The following is a 14,425-nucleotide window of genomic DNA, read 5'->3' as shown; positions in this document are numbered from 1 at the left end:
GCGGGTTAGTTCGTGCGCATCCACCATTTTTCGTTGATCGAACAACAGCCTTTTGCTTCCCCTTGTTCCTCATCCTCGTAAGCATCCGTCAATGTACCTGAGGGCTGTCAGCCAGTGGGAATAGTCGACCAGTCCGGCGGCTGGGTCTCTCAGGCTGAGTCCCTCGCGGCCGACGCCGGGGCCCAAATCAAAACGCACTCCAGCCACGGTTGTTTCAACCTCGGCCTCGGGACCCCTGCTAGGTATCGTGACAACAGAAAACACCGTCTAACTCTCTACTCAGCTGCTGTTGGGCCTGTGTGTAAGGTGTGTACGCGTGTGTCGCATATGTGTGTAGGGTATACCTTCGCGGTCAGCGGCGGTGAAGCTGTATACTGGTGGATCTAACGTTACGCTAGCAAACGATTTTGCATGGAGCAGATACTATGCTGCTGTTCGTACTATGGACTCGCGATGGTGAACTGGAGGATTATCATTTTTAAGAGATTATTTCTTCTTTTTCTTTTTTTTCTTTTTGTTTTCAGATTAACCTTTGTTGGTTTTCCGAAATTATGGTACGTTGAAAAGTCATCTGAGATGTTGATGAACATTCTGTAGAATAGATTGATAGACCGGAAAATTCTATTCCTTCGTAATTATTGCTTTTTTCTTTATTTGAGCTAGTTTTAGGCAATTATACGCTTAGTAGGGCAGTGATGAAAAATCACCAGCTATATTGGTGTGGGTTGATGGAGAACTGGAGAATTCTGTCCTTTCATCATTCTTAGGGGATTATTTCTTTTTCTTTTAGTTTTTAGATTGGTTTCTGGATATTACGGTACATTTGGTACGGAAGTAATGAAAACTCACCAAATATATTGGTATAGGTTGGAAACCTGTTTGAGTGCATTATCAGAGATCTTGGCTTGGGTTAGGTTAGGGAGAATAGAATGGAGCGATGTAATATCTAGTTTTAGTCACCGTCCAATGTTAAAATTCAAATCAAAGTCTCGATATTTTTATTCCATACGTAATATTCAGAGAGATTGGACATTTTTTGGGGAGAATAATTTTGAAAATTTTCTGAAAACATACATCAATATTACAATTATCTTTGTTTCGACAAAGACAGCTCTGAAATGTTCAGTTGTCAAATTTGTAAATATCACAAGTATTTGCTCCATACAGAAATGGCGTACGATCTATTGCTCTGTGCACTTTTCTGTTACGAACACACTACTCCTTGCTCTCTAGCAAGATGTTAGCATTCGCATAAACGTAACCTCGCCAGGTATTTCGTATGCTCGCGCTAAATGGGCAAACAGCATAAATCAACTTGCTACTTCTTTATCTTTAAAAAAAAACAAATCCTGGTATAGTGTCTTTTAAATCATCTCGACTCTAATATATCGAACAAGAAGCAAGCAAAAAAAAAAAAAGGAAAAAGAAAGGAACAACTACGCGACACTACTCAGCTGTTGCAGACCAAGACTCGACAGATTTATCGTTTTAATTCCCACTTTTTCTACAATCTTTTTTATCGAGCGTTGTTGAAAGAAATTATTTTCAAGTGAATATAAGTAAAAATTTTTAGAGAACCGGGGAATAATTCGTTACTGATGCAAAATTCTATTTACATCTCGCACTGTGCTACGCAGCTTGACGAAGGACGATTATTTTTGCAACAGTCGGTCACTCCTGTCTTTTGCTATGAAATATTGTGACACGTTCGTTTCGCAAGCTCTTTTATCGGTGAATGTAACCCATAACGTCTGAGGACCTTCGTCTGTTCCGCCAGTGTCTGCAATTTTTCTCCGATTTTTGCATACCGATACATTTGCATTTACCTTCGTCCAGTGTACATTCGCAATCGAATCATTTTCCAATTCCAAACGAATCGTTGAGTCACAGAATTGTCGTCATCGACGTCTTTCCAAAATTTCTTAAGGGACCTTTCGCTTAAACAATGATGAATTTTGCCATTTTTGGGTTTTTACATTTTCGGGTATCTCGAAGCTTTGAAAATATATCCCCGAAAGGATTTTTTGAAATTTGAGAAATTTCACGAGAGGATCCCAGGAAGATTCTAGTATAGGTATTAAGAATAATCCTTTTACAAACTTTAAACGCGTTTTTCTTGAAACTACTTTTTCAAAACGCAGGTACATGATTTCTCGAAAATTATCCAACGGATTTTTCTGAAAGTTTTCACATATCTTCAGCACTAGGATTACCATACGTCTGGGTTTTCAGTTCTTGTCCCGATGTCCAGGTCGGTTTACAAATAGGCACATCCCGGTTTTTTGATTTTTGAAGCGACTTGATTTTTAAAGAGATATAAAGAGTACGGAATTCTATGAACAAATTAAGAATAATAAACCATTTCTTAAGAAAATTTTATGTACAGAAAAATATGATTTGGCTCCCAAATAGATTGTTGCTATACGTTTAATTACTATTTTATTTTTCATTTTACGTGATTTTTTAATTACTAAAATAAATGCACACTTTCAACAAATTTTCCTTCTGTCCTTTTTTTTTTTGTACCTGCCCCGGTTTGATGATAAAGAAATGTGGTAACTCTATTCAGCACACATGTAGATAAGGCATCATCCTCTGTGATCGTAAAATTAAGAAAATTACTATTTTTCAAGGACTTCAAAAACAACGATTTCTGAACAAAAACTCAAAGCGCGACTTTGACGTGCCGCCATTTTATTATTCTTTGGTATTTTTCACCCAGAATGTGTAATTTCCAATCTAAATTATTACATGATCGGTCTCTCACGGCATTTTTGTTTCGGTTGTGCCAGAGCGGAGAAATTGTGCACACTGAAAACACTTTTTCCCGTGCAAGGGTCACTTCCGGTACACGTCACACAAAAGCTATACTGTATTTTACCGCAAAACAAAAAAATTAAACGCACAGTGCAAGATAAGAATAATAATCGTTTCAAGTTTTATTTCAATATCTTTAGTAATTTTCATGCAAGAAATTCTGAAAAAACGGCTACTTTTCGGCCGTCTAAAAGCGAAAGGCCCCTTAAGCAGCCTATTTTTTTTTTTTTCAAGACTAAGAAAATTTTCATCAGGATAAAATTGATAGAATTATCGTACATTTTTTAACGACCAGCAATATTTCTGAAACGTTTTGCAATTCGTGTTTAACGTGTCTCCTGGTTTTTACGCGAGAATCGTTCGTCACGCCCGGTTGAAAGTCCACAATGTAGAAATAAATTATTCGTTAGCGGATCCTGTATCGGTAAAAGCGTGGAAAAATCGTCGCAAGAAAGGGCACGGATTCTTTCCGTCGCGAAATTATCATATTGCAAATGCGGAGGATCTAGGAATACATTAGCATGTGTAAACTAACTGTCGAAGAAATGGAGAACGCGTAAGGCACGCCGGATGAATATTAAAATGTCGATGAAACCGGGTTTCAGCTTTACACACTGTAGAGAATATATCTTTGAAATTGTATGTAACAGTCTGTGTCTTATTTTTTCTACTGCGAGAATATCCTTTTTCTTTTCTATTTCTTCGTACGAGTTACTTACAGGATTCGAGAGTTAATCAGCGTAGCAGAATTATTTACGGTTCACGGGTTAATCACTTTCTTGCTTACTTTTACGCCATTAACTCTGGCCATTTTTAAATTCAACGAGAACACGCTGTTCCTTTAATCTGTATTCAAGTAACAAATCACTCGTTTTAGCAACTAAGCAAAACTCTGAATGAATTAAACATGAACGCCAGGATCCAGACGTGGAACAAGTTTTAAGTCCCAAATTTTCCAATCATCGTAACCTTACTTTAAAGAATCATACCTCTTTAAATGAAAATATCTATTAAAATACAGGGTGAGACATAAGTCACTTGACACTAGTAAGGTATTCACCTCTTCGCTACAGTTTATTTAGTGAAAATTCGGGATGTTGAGTATTTCAAATAACGTATTCAGTCTGAATTCAAAAATTTGTTCTCTCAGAACATTTATTACACGATTTCTACTTCTTTGTTGCAAAGATGTAATCGTTACATTTGAACACATTAGCCTAGGTTAGTAAACGACATATTTTCACATTGTACATAATTATCTGTTTGTATTAGATCGTTCAATAAGTTCGTGCCGCGATGCGTTCATACCCTTCACGATGTGTTTTGTATTTCAAGTTACGTTTCGAAAAATGAAACCATTAATTCACACGTGTAGGTAACTGTGCTCAGTTAGAAAAGTTGAGAGAAGAAACAGCAGTGAAACGTCCAGGATTCTCATATCGGAAGAAAGCGATTTTTGCGAAAATTATGCGAATTCAGTTGAGAAATTTTTCGGAAAACACTCGTTTGTGTGTAACAAATTTGACAATATCGACTCTATAAGAAGTAACGTTGAAAAATATTTGAACGAAAAACCGAAGAAATTTTATAATGACGGTATTAGTAGCTTTGCCCGAGAGATGGGAAGAACTTGTGGAACGAGAGGGCAATTACATTCTATCATAGCATTCAAAGGTATATTTGGAATATTGATCTAAATGGCAGATCAATAAACGGCACGAACTTACTGCACGATAATGAACCTAATAATAAAGAAACACTTCTACTTATGTGGTCAGTTTTTGTTTCAATTAATGGTAAGTATTTTTTCAAATAATTAGCCAGTAAGAATGAATATTTTGGTTAGTATAAATAATTAATTGTCAGTATTAAATCGCATTTTGTCAGTATACTTTTGTTTATATGGTCAATAAAATTTAAATTTTTGGTTAGGTTAGGATATTTTCATTGTACACACTGACCATCTACTTAAAATACTGACAAATTATTATGTTTACATGAAAATACTGACAGTTTTTGTATTAATCGATGTAATACTGACCGCTTATATTACACACCGATGTTCTATTTAAAATACTGACCATTTATGTGAAATATGTACCGATTAAAAATTTTCTAAAATAAATAGCAGCCATAAAGAAATAGAAAAAGTGAAAATATTTGTGATTTAAGTGCATTTTTGTCAATCGACTCATGGATCATTCTGTATTTAAAATATAAAAAGGAGAGATCAGTTCTTCGGGATTTACTCGATTTAAAAGCATACAATTCACATGAACGAAGATCACGTTACCTTTCCTACTGAAACTCCTAGCGATCTTACAACGCCCCGGACTGGTGAACACGATTGAATGTTAAACAGTAGCCAGGAAGAGAACACAAGAGAGTAGAGGAACGTTTCCAGGCGTTCGTTACCTGATGTACTTTCGATGCTCGTTCACCGGAACGAAGTACTCCTCGTAGGGATCAGCTGGAACCTCGCAAGCCTCTTGACCCTTCGTCTGGAGATTGTTGCCCGCGTAAGGCCTCATCGAGACCAGTTCCAAGTTTACGGCCTCGATCTGCTCCTTCTTTCCAGTGTCTATGGAAAATAGGAAATTGGTTATTAACTTGGTTCACATTTCATTCTTCAAGATGATATTAGCAGCGTTCAGTTTGATCGAGAAATCTTATTCTTTGCATAGTTTCAAAGTGGAAATCGTGAGATTCTGATACTGCTTGTGAATATTGTCTTTAATATTACTCTTTCAGATTGATTAATTGACTTTCTTTTAAATACATTTATTCGAATCTTAATTCATTTAATTATATTAATTATTGTATACCTGTATTAGAACGAAGACGTGACATTATTCGCGAAAGAACATTCCAAGGATATATCATACATTTTTAGTATATAAATTTTGTTAAATTTCGAATTATCTTAATTATTATTGCTGAATTTCTTTTTTATTTTATTGTGTCGAACATATTTTCGTAGATCAATTTCCTTAGATACTTATTGAAATTGGTATAAGACGGCCTCCCGAAATACATACTTGTACAGTGTCTTTCAATTCTTTGGATACCAATTTAACTGGACGATGTCATTTTATTAAAATATAAAGAACCAATTTTTGGATTGTAATTCAATAAAGTCATTGTACACTCCCGTTCATAAGTATTAGGACACTTACTGAATGTGAAGTATACCGAAATCTATCAAAATCTACTAAAATCCAGTCCAATCTGCTGAATTCTGCTGAATTCTGCTGAATTCTACTGAAATTTACAAAATTTTACTAATACCTACTAATGTCTACTGAAGTCTATTGGGTTTTATCGAATTTTACTAAAATCCACTGAAATCTACTCAAATCTACTTACTGAATGTGAAGCAACCCTCAGTGTCATTACAAGTTTAATAGAAAATTATTTGACGCACAAAAATCATTACAGAACTACTAAGATCCTAAAAAAAAGTTATTTATTCTAGAATTTCGAAGTATTGTAACGAGTATGTTCATATGTATATTTTTACTAATGTGTGAGACTAAATGTAATTTAATTCACATAATATTTTCTACACGAGCATAATAGGTGCCCTAATACTTATGAACGACAGTGTACATACTTTAATATACATAAATCGAAAGTATTCAAATAATTAATTTCAGTATGAGAAATATACTACACTTGTTTGATTTTATGGTAACACCGTGGAGAAATGAATCTCTTATCTTGTTAATTAACGCAATTAATAATTAGAATTCCTGTAATTACGTAGTACTTAATGAAGAACAATATTGTCTGTTTAATGTACCGAACTTACCTGTTCCACCTGATTTACTTGTTTCATCTGATCTACCTGATCTACATATTCTATCTGGTTCACTTGATTTACTTTGTATATCTGATCCATATTATCTATCTGATTTACTTAATTCCCCCCGTTTCACTTTACTGATCTTCATTTACTTATAATCTTTCAGAACGATCATTTTCAGTATTCTTTCACAGGGAGAAAAATGACTAATTATTTATGCAAGCTAAATAGAGGCTATTTGGTATAATTAGCCATTTAATTGCACGTTAGTAATTATCAGTTACTTTGTAATAGCTCGATCTTTTTGGTGGAAAGCAAGGACGATGATCTCTAAGTTGTACTTAATGGTGTACGTTACACTTGCTCGAGGGTTATGTAATACACAGGTGTGGAAATTACACGTCGCATTAAAGTATTTATTTATGGGGCGGAACCTCGCGTGCTGCAAAATCGATGTTAACAGGGAAAGAAGTTAGTTAATTGCGTGTTTACCTGGACAGAGTTCAAAAGTCGGTATACTGTTATTGAGTAACGTTCTTCGCTCGTAACTTCTTCAGGCATAGAAAATATGTATTCCTATACACACGTGGATTAAAGATAACTATTACATCCTGTTACGAGTATCGTTCAACTCGTTAAATGTGATAAGAAACAATTAATTACAAAATTACTTTTCAAATCTGTTTATTCTTCGAACAAATGAAGATTTTGCAGCAACAAGGGCTTGAACATGTCCAAGTATTTCGATTTTATTGTTTAATTACATTAATTATATTCGTATTATAATGATGACGTGTTGGTATTTGTGAAAGAATACATTCCAAGGATATCATACATTTTTAGTATATCAATTTTTTTAGAATAATTTTAATTAGTGTTTCTAAATTATTTTTTTAAATTACCAAAAAGTAAATTTAGAAAAATGATGTTATAACGATGAAATTATTCTTTACGCAGTTCATTCATCAAAATTATAGGCATAGACTTCGTTCTTCGAAAAATTCATTCATCTTTTACTTAAATAAAACAAGAAGTGTAACCACAGTCTGTAACAAGTGAAGAATTGTTCTGTCCATGATCGCTGGGGGATAAACCCCTAACGATAAGAATTTAAATATCTCCTTACGGGAAATCTTAAGGATTTTTAAAATACCACGAATAGAGGGAACATCTTTGGAAAGTGTTTTACTGTTCGTTAATAACGATCCAAATTTTGCAACATGCTACATCTCAAAAAATAATTGAGTTGAAAGTATAAGAATTTTGAATAATATATTCAGCAGGTAATGAGCATTTACTTATCAAACTGAGCAGCGATTTTAGCAGATATACACTACCGGCCGAAAGTTTGGAATCACTGAGCATTGCAATTTACAGGAAAATTTTCAGAAAAAAGTCAGCGACTTTGAGAATTTTTTATCATTCGAATTGATTGATATGAGATAAATTGTTGAAAGTAGAATTGAGATAAACTTCAAATCTATAAAAAATTAGCAGCAGATTTAGTTTTGATGAAAAGTGGGAGGTGGGTTCCAAACTTTTGGCCGGTAGTGTATGTATTTTGAACGAATGAGAGGAACACGTTTGGGCATGAATAGAATTCGAAAGCAAAGTAAAACGTGTAGAAATAACTGTTGACTGTTGCTGAAATCTGCGTCGATCGCACGATTCTGCGAGATATGATCGGGACGAGCCGAACTTTCGATCGTTAATTACTACCACCACCACTTGCGCGAACAGTTTGCCAAGAAAAAGTCGTTCGAGGTCGGTGAAACGCAGAAAGTATATGAACGGTCCCCTACACAATCACCCGACTGAAAAATATACCGTCCATACGATTGAAACAATAGGCCCTCTAATAGTTCGTTAAAGTTCATTAGATAAAACGGTGCATTAAGTAACGGAGTTCTTATCCGTACTTCGAATCTTGTACTAAATTGTCCAATAAAATCTCATATTCTGAACTTACTGCTTTCTGGAATCAATTTTTTCCTTGATAAATACTGAGATATAAAAGTAGATTTCTATTTGTACAATTGAGGACTTTGCTGTAAAAAGGAGGCAGCTCCAATATTTGCTAACATTGCGTGCGCATTTTATGTAAAAAATTTTTATTAGATCGATGTAAGAAAATGTATGGTATAGAGATAAGGATACGCCATTTTATTTTTCTCCGAATTTTTCCGAAATTCGGCAGATTGATGTTTTCCATATGTTTCCATATACTAATATAGTTTTGTGACATAGTAAATGGCGTTTAATGTAATTATTTACCCGAGATAAGTGGGTATTTATACAATTTGATGGAAAAAGTGGGCAGCTCCAAATTTTGAAAATTCACCCTACCATAGGGAAAAGATAGTTTTGCTTAGAGTAATAATGCTAAATACTGTGTTAATGTGTAGATCTTAAGTGAGTGAAATACTTGGAACATATGCATTATTAACACTCTTTTTATTAATGTTCCAAAGGTTAATACAGGATGATTCACACAACTTGTCCACCTGGAATAATTTTTAAAGTATGTATGTGTTTTACAAAAAACTGTTTTATACATAAATTGCACAGTGTCGAAAGGAACATATGATGCTGAAACGATTTCTTCTTAAATAATCTATTTATTTTGTATGAAAATTTAAAAGAGTAGTGAATTTTTCATAAGAAAGTATTAAGCTTCATTTGTCCTAAACCTAATAGTTAACAAGATATTTGCAAAAACGTTGTTCATTGTCCACTTTGTTCACCATTCTATAGTTTCATTTTAATATCTCTCTCTAATAATCGTATAATTTTTAGAAAATTCAAATAATCCATAATTTTACATAAATTACTATTATTTTATTTCTTTTATATTTTATAATTTTCTTAAAATTCTTTCAAATTTTGATATAAAAAGGTATGCATTTTATTGAAAAAATTCAGGATCACCTTGATTTCGTGAACAAAAAGGTTGTTTAAACAAACTGTTTCAGCATCATACGTTCCCTTCAAACACTTTTTTGTAGAACACATATTGTAGAACTCACCCTGTATATTTCCAGCTATATATTCCCTTCTTACCGCAGTCTTCAATTTTTACTGAATTATTTATGTTTTCTCAATTTCTAGAATTCTTCGATATTACGTTTAGGTGGAAAACATTTGGAACAGACAATATATGTACATTGCAAAACGTATGAAGTCTATATTTAACAGCGATTCAAGTGAACTCTTCATTTCATTTCTCACAAGTTATTTTCTTCCGTTAATTTTTCTTTATAAAAATTCTTGCCGCAATGTTTCCAATTGCCGCTTAAAATCTCTACCGTTATATTTATCAGATGCGTGCAAGTGAAATTTACGCGGATTGTGGACAAATCTCTCGGTCGATCGCAATTACACTTTACGTCACACGGATTGCACGCGAGTCTTGCGTCGCGGATAGGAAAAATGCAACGTGCGGCCACGCGTTCGCTTTTTGTTGCGAAGAATTTTCTCCGCGCTCGACGACGACGGTAAAAGCCTGCGGTCTCCGCTTACGTAAACCACGCTCCTTTTTCGTTCTCTCCCCCCGCCTGTTGTTCCCCTTTGAACGATCTCGCTCGAAACGCGTGTTGCAAAATTGGAAAAAAAAGAGCACCGAGCGAACCGTGGCAATGGCCGTTTAACAGGCTCTTGATCATTGATCATTTTTTTTAAGGGCGCATCGAATGAACTATCGCGGCCCTTTTTCCGTTACTGTTGAAATGGAGCAGTTTTAATATCGTGAGGGACTGGTCGATATTGAGATATGGTCTGTATTGAAATCGAGAGGCGTTGCACGGAGGAAAATCAACGATTGCTTCGTGCACGTTGAAGATTTTTCTTGTATCAGCTTTTTAGGTACTTCTGACTAATAAAAGTTTGTATGTGTAATATACAGGGTGCGGACGCAAGTATTGTACAAGCGTGTAGGCGATACCTTATATACAAAATAAATAAAGAATGTAGAATAAAATTTTCTCATCCTAGTCTTAGTTTTTGAGAAAGTCGAGTTTGAAAATCCGTTGCACGGGTTTGCACTTACATAGTCGAACGACATACAATGTACACTACCGTCCACAAGTATTTGGTCACCCTATAAAACGGAATAACTTTTTTAAAATTGGGCCAAACGACTTGAGTTTTTTTGAGAAGTCAGAAAGTTTATAACGTTTTTATCTAGGCTTGTGATGAAAATTTAAAACATACGTTTTGTAGATCTATGTGAATTATATACGTGTTGAAAATTTCATCGAAATTGGTTGATGTTGTTACGAGCTACAAACGGTTAAAGATTGTAAAAATCGCACTATTTCACGCCTATAACTAATAAATCTGAAGATTCTTACATCTTTCGATGCCTGTCGCTTGTTTCTCCATCCACCGATTTCGATGAAATTTTCAGCGTGTGTATAATTGACATAGATCTGCAAACCTTATTTTTTAAATTTTCATTACGAGCTCAGACAAAAAAGTTGTAAACCGTGACCTTTACAATTATTTTCTTCGCGATTCTTCGAGTCTTTCGATGCCTGTCGCTTGTTTCTCCATCCACCGATTTCGATGAAATTTTCAGCGTGTGTGTAATTGACATAGATGTGGAAACCTTATTTTTTAAATTTTCATTACGAGCTCAGACAAAAAAGTTGTAAACCGTGACCTTTACAATTTTGTACACGTCATCTAGTAAACTAATCTTTCTAACTTCTCAAAAAAACTCAAGTCGTTTGGCCCAATTTTAAAAAAGTTATTCCGTTTTATAGTGTTTGTATACAATGTCTACGCGATTTTTACGAGTTATTAAGTTCAAGGAAGCGCAAAGACAAAATTTCATCAACAATATTTTAATTACATCACTTAAGGAATTGTTGAAAATGATGCTCTCGTGTTAACATACAAAAATTTTATTCCACATTTATTATTCATTTTTGCATAAGGAATCACCTCCTACCCGCTTGTATAGGCAATACTTTCAGCTGCACCCTGTGTAAACTACTGCTCGTAAGTGTTACATGAAATACTGTGAAATGGTGAATTTTTCAGATAGGAATGAAAATGGTTTTTTAAATTCAAACGAATATTTTATACGTCAAGACGGTCTTTACGTAACACGATTCTAATAAAAAACATTCTTCTCTCTCGAAGAAATTTTCAACACTCGATTAATCATTCGAGCGATCAATTTGCGTTGACGTAATACTTGTTTATTCATTTATTTATCATTTTGTTCCTCCCGTATTTTAGATAATTTTATGTAGAGAAATTGTTAGGGAATCTTCATCGTTATTTTACTTTCTCTACTCTAATAATCAAACAATAATGACCAATACCCAATTCCTCACCCAAAATCAAAGCCAAATATTCAACACTACTTTAACAAAATCTCAAGTAAGTTCTTCCATATTAATTCTATTTCTCGTATCCATCAAGCATGACTATTTAACACTAGAACTTTCGATACGGTCATTTTAACTGTTCTTGAATTTTCTTTCTTTATTATTTTAGATCTTCTTAGTTTTAAGACTTTGATGACCTTTCAGATTTTTGTTCAAACATAGTGCATACGAAATTTCATAATTGTATCTGTCTTCCTTAACACGTTGACTGCCACGTGGGTCATCGGTGATTCCCGCCAAATTTTCTGCTCAAGCTATTCCGTAATTTCATGCAAGAGGAAATATTATCATGAAATGTTTAAAATAATATTATTCAACTGGTATATAACTAGTGTGAGTTATCGTACCATGGGCCATCGATGACCCACGTGGCGTTGTCGGAAGTGCGGGTAACCCCGGACAGTTGAATATTTCAATTATCCATCTGCATAAAGAAACAAATGACACATTGCCACGCGTCTTCCTAACGTTAAACACATTTTTCAGTTAGTTGTAGATAGATTGGGCAAGCGACACTGATATTACACTTAATTTTGTTACGATTAAAAGCAGTATTCCTGCTCTAATCAAGCTTTGTCAAACTTTATTCTGAACTAAATGTAAGTATTCTTTTATGTTTTACTATTGTAAAAATGGTTAAGAAAAATATTGAAAATCGTGTATTTTCCTATTATGATAGTTTGTCCGCTTATATCTTCCCAAGATTCTGTATAACATAAATAGTTTTATTTTAAAAACGGGTAAAAAATGCCGAAATTTGAAGACGAATAAGCAATAAAAGTAAATGGGATAAAAATAATATGAAAGTCGCAACTGTTTATGTTACGAACGGTGAATTATCAATAAGATTAGCTACTGAAAAATATAACGTGTCACGTAGTTCTCTACAAGATGAAAAGCTGTCAAGAAATAATGCTTAAGCCGAAATTAGGTCGCTTTGATTCAACTTTTAACGAGGAATTTTTATGGCAACTTTATAATCACGTGAAACAATTGGACAATCGCCTAATGCCATTGACTAGAACAGAGCTTTTAAAACTAGCTTTTGATTTCGCAGAACGTCTTAATATTCCTCGTGGATCCAACAAAGAATAGCTTTCAGACTCCAAAAGTGTTGTGACAGCCTTACAAAATTTAGAAACCAGAAACACAATAATACGGAACATTATCGAATTAAATGCAATACTCAATTTTGTACTCCTGGATCCCCTCACATGCCAATATCGAAGGCAATGAAAAAGCCGACTTAGCAGCAAAGCTAGTTAGTACCAGTACGTCCGAATCAAACGATGTCCCTATATTATATCAAGACCTTCAAAATTACCTCACTAAAGCGGCAATAAATCGAACAGCCAATGGAAACCGAACCGAGTTTATATAAGCGCAAACACCATCACCAGAGGAGAAGTTTCAACCAAGTATTAACACACAGTTCATAGACTCGTCTGAGAATCAAGTATTCGGTATTTACAGAAGCCACCAGTTACAAGTAAGACTCGCCCGAGAGTCAAGATTCGAGTCATTCATTCTGAACAAAAATTGCTCGAAGCTCCATCGATCACATCCTGATAACCTGCCCAAAGTACAATATGAAAAGGATCCAACATAACTTGCCGAATTCACTGACCATGCTTCAAGAAGAAGATTCAAGTAAAAGAGCTATAAACTTTTTGAAAGATATTGGTTTATACCACCTACTACAGACTGCACCTCTGAATAAACTCACTGTGGTCACTAATAACCTCAGAAGGTGCATGTGACCTTAATCACCCAATAAAAAAAAAAGAATAGCATCAAGACACTAGTTTGTGAAGTAACTTTCGAGGAAGACTCATAATAATAAATATATAATACTTAATAACATAATAATGAACGATGTAATATTATTTGCAACATTTATAAGAATATTTAACAGCAAAGTGAACAAAATAAATAAAAAAGTTACTGTCCGGGGCTACCTGTCATTTTTTGAATCGTTAAAACTGACGGTCACAATTCGCAGATTTTTTTCTTAAAGTTATATAAGAGATATACTCAAATTTTAGAATTATAGTAAAAGAAGAAGGTCTAAAGTTCAGTTTTTGAAAGCTTATTGTTAGTTCGACGAAATACCTTTTGTTAGTATATTTTTATACTATTTCATTCAAGTGTCCGGGGCTACCCACTCTTCCCCTATACATTTTCAATTTGCTAGGTCGCGTATTGTTACTGGAAAATAACATGTACAGGCTATTCAGCAAAACGGTCGCCATGATTTTTCAGACACTTCCGGTAGCCTGACAAAAAGTATTATAAACGAAAATTAATCAGTGCTTGATCCTCGACAAATTGTAAAAATATCTTTTATCCAAGAAAAAATCGAGGTCACGTTCACGTTTTTAAATGACACTATATAATTTTTTCTACT

General features: G+C 34.3%; 1 protein-coding gene across 1 annotated transcript in view; it reads right to left on the bottom strand.

Moving 5' to 3' along the window:
- Window positions 1-14,425, bottom strand: part of LOC108578527 — a 149,512-nt gene that overhangs the window by 21,697 nt on the left and 113,390 nt on the right. Inside the window, 1 exon segment of the mRNA XM_017941880.1 lies at window positions 5,233-5,398. Within this exon segment, the coding sequence (XP_017797369.1) occupies window positions 5,233-5,398 (166 nt within the window).

This window comes from Habropoda laboriosa, unplaced genomic scaffold (genome assembly GCF_001263275.1).
Source record: "Habropoda laboriosa isolate 0110345459 unplaced genomic scaffold, ASM126327v1 scaffold38, whole genome shotgun sequence".
In the NCBI taxonomy this organism is placed as follows: Eukaryota; Metazoa; Arthropoda; class Insecta; order Hymenoptera; family Apidae; genus Habropoda; species Habropoda laboriosa.
This window is presented reverse-complemented; position numbering and strand designations above follow the sequence as displayed.